The 19,057-nt window shown below is 52.1% G+C and overlaps 1 protein-coding gene across 4 annotated transcripts in view; it reads left to right on the top strand.

Annotated features, from left to right (window-relative positions):
* LOC139751469 (nuclear hormone receptor FTZ-F1 beta-like) overlaps nucleotides 1-19,057 on the top strand; it is a 515,727-nt gene that overhangs the window by 188,565 nt on the left and 308,105 nt on the right. The window contains exon 1 of one of the 4 annotated variants that reach the window (XM_071666908.1): nucleotides 15,552-15,609. The exons of the other annotated variants lie outside the window; for them this stretch is intronic. Coding sequence (XP_071523009.1) covers nucleotides 15,585-15,609 — 25 coding nt within the window. The 5' untranslated portion in view covers nucleotides 15,552-15,584. Of the gene's footprint in view, nucleotides 1-15,551; nucleotides 15,610-19,057 lie in introns of those variants that run through there. 4 annotated transcript variants of the gene reach the window in all.

Genomic DNA, 19,057 nt, shown 5'->3' with positions numbered 1-19,057 from the left:
GCCATCCAAGAGCGACGTAGCCACAGGTGGGCCACCCAAGAGTGACGTAGCCACAGGTGGGCCACCCAAGAGTGACGTAGCCACAGGTGGGCCACCCAAGAGTGACGTAGCCACAGGTGGGCCACCCAAGAGTGACGTAGCCACAGGTGGGCCACCCAAGAGTGACGTAGCAGCAGGTGGGCCATCCAAGAGTGACGTAGCCACAGGTGGGCCACCCAAGAGTGACGTAGCAGCAGGTGGGCCATCCAAGAGTGACGTAGCCACAGGTGGGCCACCCAAGAGTGACGTAGCCACAGGTGGGCCATCCAAGAGTGACGTAGCCACAGGTGGGCCACCCAAGAGTGACGTAGCCACAGGTGGGCCATCCAAGAGTGACGTAGCCACAGGTGGGCCACCCAAGAGTGACGTAGCCACAGGTGGGCCATCCAAGCCACAGGTGGGCCATCCGTAAGTGGGCCAGCCACAGGTGGGCCATACCAAAATGGGCCAGCCATAAGTGGGCCATCCAAAACAGGCGCCCTTCAAGAGATACACAGACCTTCAGTGTACCAAGATGGCTGCCCGCCAGTGACCTTCAGTGTACCAAGATGGCTGCCCGTCCGTGACCTTCAGTACACCAAGATGGCTGCCCGCCAGTGACCTTCAGTGTACCAAGATGGCTGCCCGCCCGTGACCTTCAGTACACCAAGATGGCTGCCCGCCAGTGACCTTCAGTGTACCAAGATGGCTGCCCGCCAGTGACCTTCAGTGTACCAAGATGGCTGCCCGCCAGTGACCTTCAGTGTACCAAGATGGCTGCCCGCCAGTGACCTTCAGTACACCAAGATGGCTGCCCGCCAGTGACCTTCAGTACACCAAGATGGCTGCCCGTCCGTGACCTTCAGTGCACCAAGATGGCTGCCCGTCCGTGACCTTCAGAGCACCAAGATGGCTGCCCGTCCGTGACCTTCAGAGCACCAAGATGGCTGCCAGTGACCTTCAGTGCACCAAGATGGCTGCCAGTGACCTTCAGTGCACCAAGATGGCTACCAGTGACCTTCTTAGAAGCGTTCCGAGTACAAAGATGGCTCGCTTTACCCCTAGTGTAGCAATATGGCTGCCATATTCATATTGGCTCCTCCTCCACCTCCTCCTCCTACCTCCTGTCCCAGCCACACCCTGCCTTCTGTCTCCTCCTCCTGCTGGGGTGGACGAAGGTGCAGAAGAACCCACCCCACCCTCCTGGGGGAGATGGATGTGATCTGCCTCTCCCCCAGGTGTTCCTCCAACACTCGCCATCAGGTTCATGGTTCCTCCAACAATTTGGAGAGGCTGGAGGTTGATCCCCCCCCCCCACTCCACCTTTCTCCAGTAATTTCACTGCTTTCCCCCCCACACACACACTCTCCAGCAGTTTCACTGTTGCCCCCCACACATTCTCCAGCAGTTTCACTGTTGCCCCCACACATTCTCCAGCAGTTTCACTGCTCCCCCACACATTCTCCAGCAGTTTCACTGTTGCCCCCACACATTCTCCAGCAGTTTCACTGTTGCCCCCAAACATTCTCCAGCAGTTTCACTGTTGCCCCCAAACATTCTCCAGCAATTTCACTGTTGCCCCACACATTCTCCAGCAGTTTCACCGGACCCTAAACATACTCCAGCATTCCTCACTCTCTCTCTCTCTCTCCAACACTCCACCATTCCATCCCCCAACGCAAGCCGCAACCACCAACACCTTTAAGAACCTTCCCCCTTCCCCTCCCCCCTCACTGCGCGTGGCGACTCCAACTCTCCAACACAGCCATTGCCCCCTTCCCCCTTATCCATGACGTCATACTCCTCCCCCTCTCTCCAACACCATGATGTCACAACCCCCAACACATTAATGACCTCCCGCAATACCATGATGTCACACCCATTCCCAATACCATGACGTCACACTCCCTCCCCTATACAATGATGTCACACTCCCTCCCCTATACCATGACGTCACACTCCTCTCCCCTAATAAAATGATGTCACACTCCCTCCCCTATCCCATGACGTCACACTCCCTCCCTTTATACCATGACGTCACATTCCCTCCCTAATCCCATGACTTTACCCCTCTCCCCCACAACACATGACGTCACAGCCTCTCCCCACGGCCATGACGTCACAGTCGCGAGGGTCACGCCACCGTAGCCTCCAGTGACTGGCCCCGCCCCGCCCCGCCCCGTCCCCTCGTGGGGAACACCCCTGATGCGCCCCTGGATCCCCCTCCTCCTCCCCTCCCTTCCCCTCTCCTCCCCTCCCTTAAAAAAAACACCCTCCCCACAACACCCCGCCCATCCCTCCCTAGACGCCCCCCTAACACCCCCTCCCCCACCAATCAAACCCTCCACCTGGCCATGTGACGGAGCGGCTGGCCCGTAACACACACACACACACACACACACACACACACACACACACACACACACACACACACACACACACACACATACACACACACACACACACACACACATACACACACACACACACACACACACACACACACACACACACATACACACACACACACACACACACACACATACACACACACACACACACACATACACACACACACACACACACACACACACACACACACATACACACACACGTCCCTCTCCCCCGCCCCCAGTTCGAACCTGGGGGAGGGGGGAGGGAGGGGAGGACGCTCATACGTGAAGGGGGTCTCCGTGGTTCAGTGGTCAGTGGTGCGACCCCCATCTAACGGGTCCGGGTTAGAATCCCAAGGACGGAAGGGGTCGGCAAACAAGGTCACACCCTGCCATCAGCCAAGGTCACACTCTGCCATCAGCCAAGGTCACATTCTGCCATCAGCCAAGGTCACATTCTGCCATCAGCCAAGGTCACATTCTGCCATCAGCCAAGGTCACATTCTGCCATCAGCCAAGGTCACATTCTGCCATCAGCCAAGGTCACACTCTGCCATCAGCCAAGGTCACACTCTGCCATCAGCCAAGGTCACACTCTGCCATCAGCCAAGGTCACACTCTGCCATCAGCCAAGGTCACACTCTGCCATCAGCCAAGGTCACACTCTGCCATCAGCCAAGGTCACACTCTGCCATCAGCCAAGGTCACACTCTGCCATCAGCCCAAGGTCACACTCTGCCATCAGCCAAGGTCACACTCTGCCATCAGCCAAGGTCACACTCTGCCATCAGCCAAGGTCACACTCTGCCATCAGCCAAGGTCACACTCTGCCATCAGCCAAGGTCACACTCTGCCATCAGCCAAGGTCACATTCTGCCATCAGCCAAGGTCACACTCTGCCATCAGCCAAGGTCACACTCTGCCATCAGCCAAGGTCACACTCTGCCATCAGCCAAGGTCACACTCTGCCATCAGCCAAGGTCACATTCTGCCATCAGCCAAGGTCACACTCTGCCATCAGCCAAGGTCACACTGCCATCAGCCAAGGTCACTGTCTGTCTCAGAAGCCAGGGTCACTGTCCCAGGAGCTTGGGGGGGAGGGGGTCACTGGCATGGCAGCTAGGGGCATTGTCCTAGCAGCCAGGGTCAATGTCCTAGCAGCTAGGGGGCCCACTGTCCCAGTTGCCAGGGGGTCACGATCCTAGCAGTCAGGGTCACCGACCCTCGTGGACAAGGTCACTGTCCCTAGCAAACCAGGGTCGCTGTGCCCCAGCAGCAAGGGCCGACGTCCCAGCGCCTACAGCCGCCGTCCTAGCAACTAGAGCCATAGTCCTAGCAGCCTCAACCAACATCCCAGCAACTAGAGCCATAGTCCTAGCAGCCTCAACCAACGCCCCAGCAGCTGGAGCCACCGTCCTAGCACTCAGGGATCACTGTTCTAGCAGTCACAGCCACCGTCCCAGCAGCTAAGGCCATCGTCCTAGCAGCCAGAGCCAACGTCCCAGCAGCCAGGGGGGGGTCAATGTCCCAGCAGCCAGGGGGGGGTCAATGTCCCAGCAGCCAGTGCCACCGCCCCAGCAGCTAGGGCCATCGTCCTAGCAGCCAGTGCCACCGTCCCAGCAGCTAGGCTAACCGTCCCCCTAGGAGAGGCAGGCAGGCAGCCAGCCAAGCCCGGTCCACCGGCTTGTTAGGGTCAGCGTCCGGCACGCCACGCCCAGGTGCGTGCGTGCGCGCGCGCGTGTGTGTGTACAGGGCAGACCACGTGCAGCAACACACACACACACACACACACACACAACCCCCCACCCCCTTGACATTCACCTTCCCCTCTCCCTCCTCCTCCTCCTCCTCCTCCTCCCCTCTCTCTCCCCTCGGCTGCCCCCGCCTTAAGCCCTCATCCCCAGCCCTCACCTGTCGCCTCATGACCCCTCCCTCCCTCACACATACACACACACACACACACACACGCACACGCCCTTCGCAATGGCTGTTTCCCGTCTCCCACGCCCCTCAACCCAAGCCGGCGGCTTCACCCCCCCTCTAAACCCCTTCTCTCTCTCTCTCTCTCTCCCCCTCCACACACACACACACACACACACACACACACACACACACACACAGACACAAACACGCTTCACGCGCCCCGACACAGCACACCCCCCCCCCCCGCCCCCCACGTCACCCCCTTCGTCGCCAGCGATTATGAGTCAGCTTGCTGGCGGAGGGGGCGTGGGGAGGAGGGGGAGGAGGGGGCGGCGGAGAGGAGGAGGAGGAGGAGGAGGAGGAAAGGGGGAGGAGGTGGGAGGGTGTCCGTCCGTCCGTCCGTCTCTACCACCACCCGACCCTCACCCTCCCTCCTCCCCCTCGTACGGCGCCGCCGAAACCAGGGGAGCGCCGCCCCCCAGATCCGGGGTCGGTGTTAGTCGTGCATGTGATGGTGCTGCGCGTCGGGGGCAAGCGGGTCCCGCGGTGACGACGACGACGACGACGGAGGCGACGACGAAGGAGGCGCTACACTACCGAAGGTGCTGCCCGACGATGAATGACCCCCCCCTACTGTTGCTTACGATGGGGCGCCCCCGCGCGCCCTTCGGTGGCGCGCGGGGGCGGGGAGGGCGCTCCTGAAGAAGGTGGTGTATGCGAGGATCCCCTCGTAAGGGCGCAGGGGGGGCGGTTTACATGAAGGTGGTGTTTGTTTCCCCGTTTACCCCTAAGGGCGCGGGGCTACTGAAGGAGGTGTTCCTCCCGATGACCCCTAAGGGCGCGGGGCTACTGAAGAAGGCGTTCCTCCCGATGCCCCAAGGGCGCGGGGCTACTGAAGAAGGCGTTCCTCCCGATGACTCCAAGGGCGCGGGGCTACTGAAGAAGGTGTCCCTTCCAACGACCCCAAGAAAACGCTGCACCTGACGACCTCAGCGAAGGGCGCAGGACTCCTGGAGAAGGTGACCCATGGTGATGAAGGCCGTACTTCTTCACCCTCTGAAACCGGGTCCCGCCACTGCCGCTACTGACCTTGCTATACACGGAACTCCTCCTGGACCAGAGACCTCTGGTGTCGCTCCTGAGGGAGATGCTACTGCTCCTGGAGGTCATGCTGCTCTAGCTTCGGAAGGTCATGCTACTGCTCCTGGAGGTCATGCTACTGCTCCTGGAGGTCATGCTACTGCTCCTGGAGGTCATGCTACTGCTCCTGGAAGTCATGCACTGCTCCTGGAAGTCATGCACTGCTCCTGGAGGTCATGCTACTGCTCCTGGAGGTCATGCTACTGCTCCTGGAAGTCATGCTACTGCTCCCTGGAGGTAATGCTACTGCTCCCTGGAGGTCATGCTACTGCTCCTGGAGGTCATGCTACTGCTCCTGGAGGTCATGCACTGCTCCTGGAAGTCATGCACTGCTCCTGGAGGTCATGCTACTGCTCCTGGAGGTCATGCTACTGCTCCTGGAGGTCATGCTACTGCTCCTGGAAGTCATGCTACTGCTCCCTGGAGGTAATGCTACTGCTCCTGGAGGTCATGCTACTGCTCCTGGAGGTCATGCTACTGCTCCTGGAGGTCATGCTACTGCTCCTGGAGGTAATGCTACTGCTCCCTGGAGGTCATGCTACTGCTCCTGGAGGTCATGCTACTGCTCCTGGAGGTCATGCACTGCTCCTGGAGGTCATGCTACTGCTCCTGGAGGTCATGTTACTGCTCCTGGAGGTCATGTTACTGCTCCTGGAGGTCATGCACTGCTCTTGGAGGTCATGCACTGCTCTTGGAGGTCATGCACTGCTCTTGGAGGTCATGCACTGCTCTTGGAGGTCATGTTACTGCTCCTGGAGGTCATGCTACTGCTCCTGGAGGTCATGTTACTGCTCCTGGAGGTCATGTTACTGCTCCTGGAGGTCATGTTACTGCTCCTGGAGGTCATGCACTGCTCCTGGAGGTCATGCACTGCTCCTGGAGGTCATGCTACTGCTCCTGGAGGTCATGCTCCTGCCAAGGACGTCACTTCCCCCAGCAGGTGCTACAGCTCCTGAAGATGCTCCTCCAGGCGACAATGGACGTCCCGTTCCTCCACAGGGGCGTTTGCGGCCCCCTGAGGCTGGTTCGTGTTCCCTGGGGATGCTGCTGCCGCCGTGCCCCCTGGGGGGGTTGGGGTGGTTGCCCCGTGTTCCTTAAGGGAGCTGCTGCTGACCGTAGCGCACACACACACACACACACACACACTGAAGCAGTGAGGCAACACCACGGTCTTCAGCGGCAACGGCTTCAGTGGCGTGTGCGTGGGCGCGTGTGTGTGCGTGGGCGTGTGTGTGTGTGTGGGCGTGTGTGTCGAACCCTGCAGGAGCACCAGGGAGCGCGGGAGATGGATGGAGGAACGCCCGTCTCGCGTGGGAACACGGTAACACCACAGTGATGATCAGTAGGGGAAGAAGAAGTCTCACTGCAAACAGTGTTATGTCATCGAGTCACTGTTCACAGCAACAAGTGGAGGGAGTTTTTAGTCACTGCTGAGATGGCCACTGTGAACAGGTGTGGCAACAGGGGGTCGTGTGCTCAGCGAGGGAATCACTGTCGGCAGGCTAACAAGCGGGTGGAACTACCCCTCAGACAAGCCAATCACACACACACACACACACACACACACACACACACACACACACGAGTCACACTTGAACTGCTTCGCAAGTTCAAGTACGAAGCAGCGACACTCCCACTGCTTCCGAAGCCCCGAAAACCTTGAAAGGACATCAGAAAACTACGAAATGTATATATATGTATATAATATATATATATGTATATATGTATGTGTGATTAAGTTGAATTACATATGCCACTGTGAGTGTATCAGTGTGGTGTGTGGGTGGAAACAAGTGGTCGTGTGGTTTGTGTCTGATCAGTGGAGCGCCACTGTCTCGTTCTTCGGGGCTTCGAACGAGGAAGTGGGCCCACAAGGGGCCCCACGGGGCCGATGGGGGGGCCCTACCTCGTGCACCACCGCCTCACCAGCCCTCGGGCAAATGAAGTTGTCATCTGTGGATTTATATGTTGTTGCCACTGCTCAACGCACACACACACACACACACACACACTCACACACACACACACTCACACACATATACTGTTCGCTGAGGTGTATATATATATATATATATATATATATATATATATATATATATACATGAGGTTAAGAGAAATATGGGGGGGCAGGACGAGCGCAGAACACCCCCTTCCCTCACCCTCCCCCCTTTCCTCCTCTCCCTGCGAATCGCAAACTCGCCATCAAACACACATAGACGCAAGTGCGTATATACATATGCGTACAGATCAATAGACAGAGCTGAAGGTAAGGCTACATGTATTATTGATCATGGCTTTAGGAAGGGGGAGGGAAGAGGAGGGAAGGAAGAGGGGGGGAAGAGTTGCTTAGGGAGGGGGGAGGGTTGCTTGGTTGTACCTCCTACATCTGAGGGGGAGGGGGAAGGAGTGGAGGGGGAGGGAGGGAGAGAGGGAGGGGGTGGGTGGGGGATGGGTGTTGTTAGTGGAGGGCGTGGGGGAGGGAAGGAGGGAGGAGGATGGGTGGGTTGTTGCTGTTGGCGAAAACTTCCATGTGGATTGGAGTTATTTCCCCTCCCTCCCCTCCCCATGAGGCGGGGGGGGGGGGAAGTCATGTTGGTCCCCGTCGTAGCACGCGTTCTTGTCCGCACCTCCTCCCCACCACGTCCCGCTGGTGGTCGATATGGCGGCAGGGGAATCGAACCCCCTGACGAACGAACGAGCCCTTCACACACACTCCCCCCACCTACCCCGCCAAACACAATGCTCCCCCTCCCCCGCCCCTCCCCTCCTCCACCAATCCCCTAACCTAACCAACCAAACCTCCCCTTCCCCTTCCCCCCCACCACCAAACTCTCTGATTCCCTACCTACCCCACTCTCTCTCTCTCTCTCTCTCTCTCTCTCTCTCTCAACCCGCCGGACACGCTGCATTCCTGAGTGTTGGTGGGGGGGGAGAGAGAGGGGGAGGGGGAAGGGGGGAGGATATGAAAGGGGTGGAGGGGTGGAGGGAAGGAGGGAGGGAGGGAGGAGGGGAGTTCCTGGCGGTGTCGTGGGGATGGAGGGATGGAAGGGAGGGGAAGGAGGAGGGATGGAGGGGTGGGGGGAGGGAGGGAGCAGGAAGGGAAAGGGGTGTGTTGATGGGAGAGGGGGATTCGCGACCCGTCACCGCCACCATCACCATCTCCGTTCCGTCGCGAAGCTCAGGAGGTCGTAAGGCTCGGCTGCGACGGTCGCACCCTCCGACGGACGGACGGACGTCGCAAGGGATAAGACTTTCCCCCGAACGACTCTTTTCCCCCCTCCCCTCCCCCCTTCCCCCACAGTCCCTGGACGTCGTACGACAGTCGTAAGGTCCGACCGACGCACACGTCAACCCGTTACGTTCAAACAACAACTCCCCCCTACCCCCCTTCACCCCCCTCCGTCTTCCGTCACTGGGGGGGGGGGACGCACGACAGTCGTCACCTCGTTAAACCAACCTTCCGTCACCAGACCCGACAATCGCAAGTTGAATAAAGAAAAAGAAAAAAAAAAACGTAATAGAAGATATATATATAAACTCCGTCCCTGATCTCATGTCGCTACTGCAGGGGGAGAGGGTTCAGGGAGGGGAGGGGTGTGTGTTTGGGGGGGGGTGGGGGGAGGGGTGTGTGTCGGGTGTGTGTGTGTGTGTGTGTGTGTGTGTGTTGGGGGGGGAGGAGGGGGAACAGTCGAATGACTCAGAGTTAAAACCCCTGCCACCCCCCCCTTCCCCCCCCCTCCGGTCTCTCTGGCGACTGCAAGAATAATGCATCTCCTACGTACATCACATTTACTACAACCAAACCCGAACAAAGCTCCCTCTCTCTCTCTCTCTCTCTCTCTCTCTCTCTCTCTCTCTCTCTCTCTCTCTCGTTGCCTCGTCTATATGTCTATTCATTATACATCTCTAACTTCATTTCTTTTTTAATATCTTTTAATCATCTCTCTCTCTCTCTCTCTCTCTCTCTCTCTCTCTCTCTCTCTCTCTCTCTCTCTCTCTCTATCTCTCGTTGCCTCGTCTACGTATTCCCTTCATCATCCATCTCCAAGTTCATCATTCACGGATGGGCTGACCCTTGTTAACCTTGGGGTTGGGGGGGGGATGTCGTAGCCACAGCTAGGGAGAATATGTGTGGCACAGAAGGTCTGAGAATGTGTGTGGCACAGAAGGTGTGAGACACAGTGGTGTACACACACACACTGCTCCCCTACGAAGACTCTTGGGTTTCAATAGAGCCACACTAAAGATAAGATAAGATAAGACAAGATAAGACAAGACAAGACAAGACAAGATAAGATAAGAAAGATAAGATAAGACAAGACCAGATAAGACGAGAGGATAAGACAAGATTATGTTTTCATTGACAAGATAAGACATGATAAGACAAGATAAGATAAGACGAGAGGATAAGACAAGATTATGTTTTCATGGATAAGATAAGACATGATACGATAAGATAAGACAAGATAAGACAAGACGAGATAAGACGAGAGGATAAGACAAGATGATGTTTTCACTGATAAGATAAGACATGATAAGATAAGACAAGACGAGAGGATAAGACAAGATTATGTTTTCATGGATAAGATAAGACATGATACGATAAGATAAGACAAGATAAGACAAGACGAGATAAGACGAGAGGATAAGACAAGATTATGTTTTCATTGATAAGATAAGACATGATAAGATAAGATAAGACAAGATTATGTTTTCATTGATAAGATAAGACAAGACGAGAGGATAAGACAAGATAAGACAAGACGAGATTAAGACGAGAGGATAAGACAAGATAAGACAAGACGAGAGGATAAGACAAGATGATGTTTTCACTGATAAGATAAGACAAGACGAGATAAGACGAGAGGATAAGACAAGATAAGACAAGACGAGATAAGACGAGAGGATAAGACAAGATAAGATAAGACAAGACGAGAGGATAAGACAAGATGATGTTTTCACTGATAAGATAAGACAAGACGAGAGGATAAGACAAGATGATGTTTTCACTGATAAGATAAGACAAGACGAGAGGATAAGACAAGATTATGTTTTCATTGATAAGATAAGACAAGACGAGATAAGACGAGAGGATAAGACAAGATTATGTTTTCATTGATAAGATAAGACAAGATTATGTTTTCATTGATAAGATAAGACAAGACGAGATAAGACGAGAGGATAAGACAAGATAAGACAAGACGAGAGGATAAGACAAGATAAGACAAGACGAGATAAGACGAGAGGATAAGACAAGATAAGACAAGACGAGAGGATAAGACAAGATAAGACAAGACGAGATAAGACGAGAGGATAAGACAAGATAAGACAAGACGAGATAAGACGAGAGGATAAGACAAGATGATGTTTTCACTGATAAGATAAGACAAGATTATGTTTTCATTGATAAGATAAGACAAGACGAGAGGATAAGACAAGATGATGTTTTCACTGATAAGATAAGACAAGACGAGAGGATAAGACAAGATGATGTTTTCACTGATAAGATAAGACATGATACGATAAGATAAGACAAGACGAGATAAGACGAGAGGATAAGACAAGATTATGTTTTCATTGATAAGATAAGACATGATACGATAAGATAAGACAAGACGAGAGGATAAGACAAGATAAGACAAGACGAGATAAGACGAGAGGATAAGACAAGATTATGTTTTCATTGATAAGATAAGACAAGATAAGACAAGACGAGAGGATAAGACAAGATAAGATAAGACAAGATAAGACAAGACGAGAGGATAAGACAAGATTATGTTTTCATTGATAAGATAAGACATGATACGATAAGATAAGACAAGACGAGAGGATAAGACAAGATTATGTTTTCATTGATAAGATAAGACATGATACGATAAGATAAGACAAGATTATGTTTTCATTGATAAGATAAGACATGATACGATAAGATAAGACAAGACGAGAGGATAAGACAAGATAAGATAAGACAAGACGAGAGGATAAGACAAGATAAGACAAGACGAGATAAGACGAGAGGATAAGACAAGATAAGATAAGACAAGACGAGATAAGACGAGAGGATAAGACAAGATGATGTTTTCACTGATAAGATAAGACATGATACGATAAGATAAGACAAGACGAGAGGATAAGACAAGATTATGTTTTCATTGATAAGATAAGACAAGACGAGATAAGACGAGAGGATAAGACAAGATAAGACAAGACGAGATAAGACGAGAGGATAAGACAAGATTATGTTTTCATGGATAAGATAAGACATGATACGATAAGATAAGACAAGACGAGAGGATAAGACAAGATTATGTTTTCATTGATAAGATAAGACAAGATTATGTTTTCATTGATAAGATAAGACAAGACGAGATAAGACGAGAGGATAAGACAAGATTATGTTTTCATGGATAAGATAAGACATGATACGATAAGATAAGACAAGACGAGATAAGACGAGAGGATAAGACAAGATGATGTTTTCACTGATAAGATAAGACAAGACGAGATAAGACGAGAGGATAAGACAAGATTATGTTTTCATGGATAAGATAAGACATGATACGATAAGATAAGACAAGACGAGAGGATAAGACAAGATGATGTTTTCACTGATAAGATAAGACATGATACGATAAGATAAGACAAGACGAGAGGATAAGACAAGATAAGACAAGACGAGATAAGACGAGAGGATAAGACAAGATGATGTTTTCACTGATAAGATAAGACAAGACGAGATAAGACGAGAGGATAAGACAAGATTATGTTTTCATGGATAAGATAAGACATGATACGATAAGATAAGACAAGATAAGATAAGACGAGAGGATAAGACAAGATTATGTTTTCATGGATAAGATAAGACATGATACGATAAGATAAGACAAGACGAGAGGATAAGACAAGATTATGTTTTCATTGATAAGATAAGACATGATACGATAAGATAAGACAAGATTATGTTTTCATTGATAAGATAAGACAAGATAAGATAAGACAAGATAAGACAAGACGAGATAAGACGAGAGGATAAGACAAGATTATGTTTTCATTGATAAGATAAGACATGATAAGATAAGATAAGACAAGATAAGATAAGACAAGATTATGTTTTCATTGATAAGATAAGACAAGACGAGAGGATAAGACAAGATGATGTTTTCACTGATAAGATAAGACAAGATAAGACAAGACGAGATAAGACGAGAGGATAAGACAAGATAAGACAAGACGAGAGGATAAGACAAGATAAGACAAGACGAGATAAGACGAGAGGATAAGACAAGATTATGTTTTCATTGATAAGATAAGACAAGACGAGATAAGACGAGAGGATAAGACAAGATTATGTTTTCATGTCCCGTGTTAGCGAGGTAGCGCAAGGAAACAGACGAAAGAATGGCCCAACCCACCCACATACATATGAACATACATACACGTCCACACACGTACATATACACACCTATACATTTCAACGTATACATACATACATATACACAGACATATACATATATACACATGTACATGATTCATACTTGCTGCCTTTATTCATTCCCGTCGCCACCTCGCCACACAATTAGTCGGTTCTCATGTACCTACAACCCCCACCCAACCCACACTTGTTGTTGTAACCACCACAGCTTCCCAGCTACGTACCGGAGGGTTGGAGGAGAGAGAGAGGAGAGAGAGAGAGAGAGAGAGAGAGAGAGAGAGAGAGAGAGAGAGAGAGAGAGAGAGAGAGGAGTTCGGAGGGCCTGATGATGATGATGATGATGAAGAGGGGCGTTCCCTTCCCTTCTTCGTCCGTGCCTCCTCCGTCTGGTGTCCGGACCCCACACGCCCGGCGTAGGATTCCCTCCAAGGGTGAGCAGGAGGGAGGGTGAGGTGAGGGGGGGCGGCCGTGGGCAGGGAGCGCATTTCCTCCCAGCAGGCGGGCGGGCAGGGAGGGAGGGAGGGAGCGATTTCATCCCACGACGGGACGACCTTACGTACGAAACGGGGCCATCCACGACCGGACGACCTTACGTACGAACGTGTCCCTTTTCGTTCGTGCTGTCTCGGTGCGTCATCCTTCCGTTCGTGATATCCTTCGTGCGAACGAAGCCGCAGGACGAGGGGGATGATACGTGCGCTCCTGCAGGGACGCGGGGGATGATACGTGCGCTCCTGCAGGACGCGGGAGATAATACGCTGCGCTCCTGCAGGACGCGGGGATGTTAGTGCGCTCCTGCAGGATGCGGGGATGTTACGTGCGCTCCTGCAGGATGCGGGGATGTTAGTGCGCTCCTGCAGGATGCGGGGGATGATACGTGCGCTCCTGCAGGACGCGGGGGATGATACGTGCGCTCCTGCAGGATGCGGGGATGACACGCACGCTCCTGCAGGACGCGGGGGATGTTACGTGCGCTCCTGCAGGACGCGGGGGATGATGATACGTGCGCTCTTACACACACACACACACACACACAATCCAGCCCGCCTGCCCCGCCGCCCCCCGCTCCCACGTGGGCGAGGCCACAAGAGTTACGCAAAATACAGCTACCAGTTATCCATTACAGTAACCCAGCTACAGAATCAGCGGCGTGTTGGCCATATGGGTCAGGGCAGCGCCTTGGGCCTGTGTTGAAAAGCAGTCCAGAAGTGGACGACTTTAACAAGATGTGAGACGAAATTGTTGCGAAGCTTGAAATAAATATCTATCTATATCTATATCTTGGAAGTGCTTGATAAAGAGTATCGGAAGTGGAGGAGAAGCTGAAAGACGAGTCGCGCGTGATTTGAGGAAGTGTTTTGTGTGGGAAGTGAGGAAAAAAAAAAAAATATAGATAGATACATATGTATTTATATCTGTGAAGTGTAGAGAGCGAGAGGTGTCCTGTGTTGAAATTTCCCCTCCCTCTCCCCTCCTCCCCCCCCCCCCCAAGCTCAAGTTGGAAAATCAGCGTGATAGGTGTGTGTGTGGGGGGAGGGAGGGAGGGAGGGAGGGAGTGGAGGGAGTGGAGGGAGGGTGGTGGAGAGGAGGGCCACCACCACCACCAGTCTAGCTGTGGTGTTGGTGCCGTAAGGAGGGGAGCTGTGACTTTCCCCGTCACGCCCCTGGGATTGGTCCGTCCTAAGACAAGGGCCCCCTAGTGCCGGGTCCTCCTTCGTCAGGGCCCAGGGACAGGCCCGTCCTAAGACAAGGAACGGGCTCCAGTGCCGGGTCCTCCTCCTTCGTCAGGCCCCAGGGACAGGCCCGTCCTAAGACAAGGGGCCCCCCAGTGCCGGGTCCTCCTCCTTCGTCAGGCCCCAGGGACAGGCCCGTCCTAAGACAAGGGCCGGACCGCCAGTGCCGGGTCCTCCTCCTTCGTCAGGCCCCAGGAACAGGCCCGTCCTAAGACAAGGGCCGGGCCCCAGTGCCGGGTCCTCCTCCTTCGTCAGGCCCCAGGGACAGGCCCGTCCTAAGACAAGGGCCGGACCGGCCCCCAGTGCCGGGTCCTCCTCCTTCGTCAGGGCCCTGGGACTGGCCCGTCCAGAGACAAGGGCGCCGCGCCGGGCTGACGGACACCTGGTCGACCATACAGTGTTCGAACCTCCTCCTCCTTCAACATCACATCCCAGGCGCCCCCCCTCCACACCCTCACCCTAACTCCCCCCCTACGTTCCCCTCACCTGCCTCGACCTCCTTCCATCCCTTCCCCCCCAACCACCATCTACCATCCACCCCCAACCACCATCTACCATCCACCCCAACCACCATCTACCATCCTCCCCCCCCCCCCCCCCCCCCCGCCCCAACCAGTCCCACCTACCACACAACCTTCCTCCCCCCCCTCCCCCCTTCCCACGGCCAAGCCCTCCTCCGTACCCATCCCGATCCCCACACCATATACTCCTGTCTTTATCTACTCTCTCTCTCTCTCTCTCTCTCTCTCTCTCTCTCTCTCTCTCTCTCTCTCTCTCTCTCTCTCCATCTTCCACCACCCATACTTCACGCAGTCAGCACAATTACCCCTTCCTCCCCCTATCCACTCCCTCATCCTACCCAGTCCTATCACCATCCCCTCCCTCCCCCCCCTTCCCTCCCTCTCCCCTCTCCCCTTACGTCATCGGCGGGAACACCTGGCGACCATGAGGCATTCTATTAAGTGTGAGAGTAAGTGTCACTTGCAAGTTGTCGTCACAAACACTTGTTTTCCCCTCACTAATGGGAGGGGAGGAGGGGGTGTGTGGAGGGGAGGGAGTAGGGTGTGTGGTGGGACTTTGGGGTGGGGGGTGCGTGGGATTACCCTGGGGGGGAAGGGGGAAGGGGGAGGGGGTGAGGCGGTGTGGGAGGAGGGGGTGGATGTGTCATCCTGTCCTGTGTGTGTGTGTGTGTGTGTGTGTGTGTGTGTGTGTGTGTGTGTCTATGCTCTGCCATTTACCCTTCCCCCCTTACCTCCACATGCTCTACCATCTACCCTACACCCCCCCTCTCCTTCCACATGCTCTACCATCTACCCTTCCCCTCTCCTTCCACATGCTCTACCATCTACCCTTCCCCTTCCTCCACATACTCTACTAATTACCCTTTCTCCCTCCCTCCATATACTCTACCGTCTACCCTTCCTGCACATACTCTACCATCTACCCTTTCCCCCCCTTCCTCCATATACTCTACCACCTACCCTCCCTGCACATACTCTACCATCTACCCTCCCCCTCTCCTTCCACATGCTCTACAATCTACCCTCCCATCCCTTCACAAGCTCTACCATCTACCCTTTCCCCCCCCCCTTCCCTCCACATGCTCTACCCTCTACCCCTCTCCCTACATACTCTACCATCAACCCTACCCCCCCCTCCCTTTCCTTCCCTCTCCCACATCGGACCTTCTCACGGCTCGACATCCAAACCCCCAAACTCCCGTGTGTGCGCGTGTATCAGCTTGTAACACGGCTATCGAAAGTCGGTTCCATCATCAGGTTTGGACAAGAAACGTCGCCTCCCTCTCTCCTTCCCTCCCTCACCTCCATCCATCACCTCCCCCTCCCCCCCTCTATGAGTCTATCGTCGTCGCATCCCCCCCCCTCCTCTCCCCCACCCATCCTCTCCCCCCCGTATATCTGGGGGGTAGAGGGGGGTGGGGAGGGGGAGGGGGGTTGGACGATATCCTCTTACTGAGAAGAGTTGGCGAAGAACTCGTCCCTCTTCCCCCCTTCCCCCGTATCTACAGCGGCGTCTCATGGGGAGAATCAAACTCTCTCTCTCTCTCTCTCTCTCTCTCTCTCTCTCTCTCTCTCTCTCTCTCTCTCTCTCTCTCTTTATGCACAGCACTGCACAAAGCGTCCAGGGAAGTGCAGTGATCCCACAATACCACAGTGAGCCGGTGTTAACGGATCATAACCAATAAATAAATGTGTCTTGCGGGGGTTTTGTGAACAGGGGTTCCAGTCTTGCTGGTGGAATGTGAATAAGCTATAGATGACTTAATTAACTATAGATGACAAAATAACAAAAGATGGGGGAGTGTAAATAAGCTATAGATGACTTAACTAACTATAAATGACAAAATAACAAAAATGGGGGAGTGTAAATAAGCTATAGATGACTAAACTAACTATAAATGACAAAATAACAAAAGATGGGGGAGTGTAAATAAGCTATAGATGACTTAACTAACTATAAATGACAAAATAACAAAAGATGGGGGAGTGTAAATAAGCTATAGATGACTAAACTAACTATAAATGACAAAATAACAAAAGATGGGGGAGTGTAAATAAGCTATAGATGACTAAACTAACTATAAATGACAAAATAACAAAAGATGGGGGAGAGCAAATAAGCTATAGATGACTTAACTAACTATAGATGACAAAATAACAAAAGATAGGGAAATGTAATTAAGCTATAGATTACTTAACTAACAATAGATGACAAAATAACAACAGATGATGGAGCATATAAGCTATAGATGACATAAAATATAAATGACAAAATAACAAAAGATGGTGTAATGTATAAGCTATAGATGACAAAAATATAAATGACAAAATAACAGGAGGACTGTAAAAGGATGTCATATCAAAATGTTAACACGCGATTTTTCCTTTTACATTTACGCTGTTGGTGGGGATAGGGGAGAAAGAATACTTCCCACGTATTCCCTGCGTGTCGTAGAAGGCGACTAAAAGGGAAGGGAGCGGGGGGGCTGGAAATCCTCCCCTCTCGTTTTTAGTTTTCCAAAAGAAGGAACAGAGAAGGGGGCCAAGTGAGGATTTTCCCCCAAAGGCTCAGTCCTCTATTCTTAACGCTACCTCACTAACGTGGGAAATGGCGAATAGTATGAATATATATATATATATATATATATATATATATATATATATATATATATATATATATATACATAGAGAGAGAGAGAGAGAGAGAGAGAGAGAGAGAGAGAGAGAGAGAGAGAGAGAGAGAGAGAGAGAGATACATACATACATAAATATAGATAGATAAAGACAGACAGATAGATAGACAAGCTGAAACACCTGCACAAGGACAAGGAAAACACGGGGAAATCCTGGGCGCTTTCGTGTATTACCACATCATCAGAGGACTATGTTCGAGACGGGGAAAACACACAGACGTAATAGAATGGGGTCAAGCGACCTTGGGCAAGGGTCAAAATTGTCGCAGCTGTGCTCATACGAGTTACGATCGCCATGGGCGCCCACCATCCGTCGTGATGTAGGATCGTACCGTCGCGTTCTAGGATCGTATAGTCGTGATGTAGGATCGTACCGTCGAGTTCTAGGATCGTATAGTCGTGATGTAGGATCGTACCGTCGTGCTCAGGGATCGTACCGTCGCACTCAAAGGTCGTACCGTCGCACTCAAAGGTCGTACCGTCGTACTCAAAGGTCGTACCGTCGTACGCAAAGGTCGTACCGTCGTACTCAAGGATCGTACGGTAAAATCGTATCGTAGAGTACCGTCGTACCGTGGTCTTCTGACTCTCGTACCTTTCCCCATGTTACCTCACGGCACCTGTGACTGACCCGGAGTTCGTGACCTGGAGAATATCGGCACCGCTTATATCAGAATATCTGTGCCACCTCAATTCAGAATATCGGATCGCCGCTTCATGTCGGAAGAATATCGGCACCGCTTCATATCAGAATATCTGTGCCACCTCAATTCAGAATATCGGATCGCCGCTTCATGTCGGAAGAATATCGGTACCGCTTCATGCCAGGAGAATATCGGTGCCGCTTCAATTCAGGATAATATCGGCACCGCTTCATAGCATGATATCGGTACCGCTTCATTTCAGCTGACTATCGGTGTCGCTTCAGTGGCACTATCAAGGAATGCAAGTGTTGAGTGCATTTCTAATGCAAGTGTTGAGTGCATTTCTAATGCAAGTGTTGAGTGCATTTCTAATGCAAGTGTTGAGTGCATTTCTAATGCAAGTGTTGAGTGCATTTCTAATGCAAGTGTTGAGTGCATTTCTAATACAAGTGTTGAGTGCATTTCTAATGCAAGTGTTGAGTGCATTTCTAATACAAGTGTTGAGTGCATTTCTAATGCAAGTGTTGAGTGCATTTCTAATACAAGTGTTGAGTGCATTT

The sequence above is a fragment of the Panulirus ornatus genome, chromosome 11 (assembly GCF_036320965.1).
Source record: "Panulirus ornatus isolate Po-2019 chromosome 11, ASM3632096v1, whole genome shotgun sequence".
Classification (NCBI taxonomy): Eukaryota; Metazoa; Arthropoda; class Malacostraca; order Decapoda; family Palinuridae; genus Panulirus; species Panulirus ornatus.
This window is presented reverse-complemented; position numbering and strand designations above follow the sequence as displayed.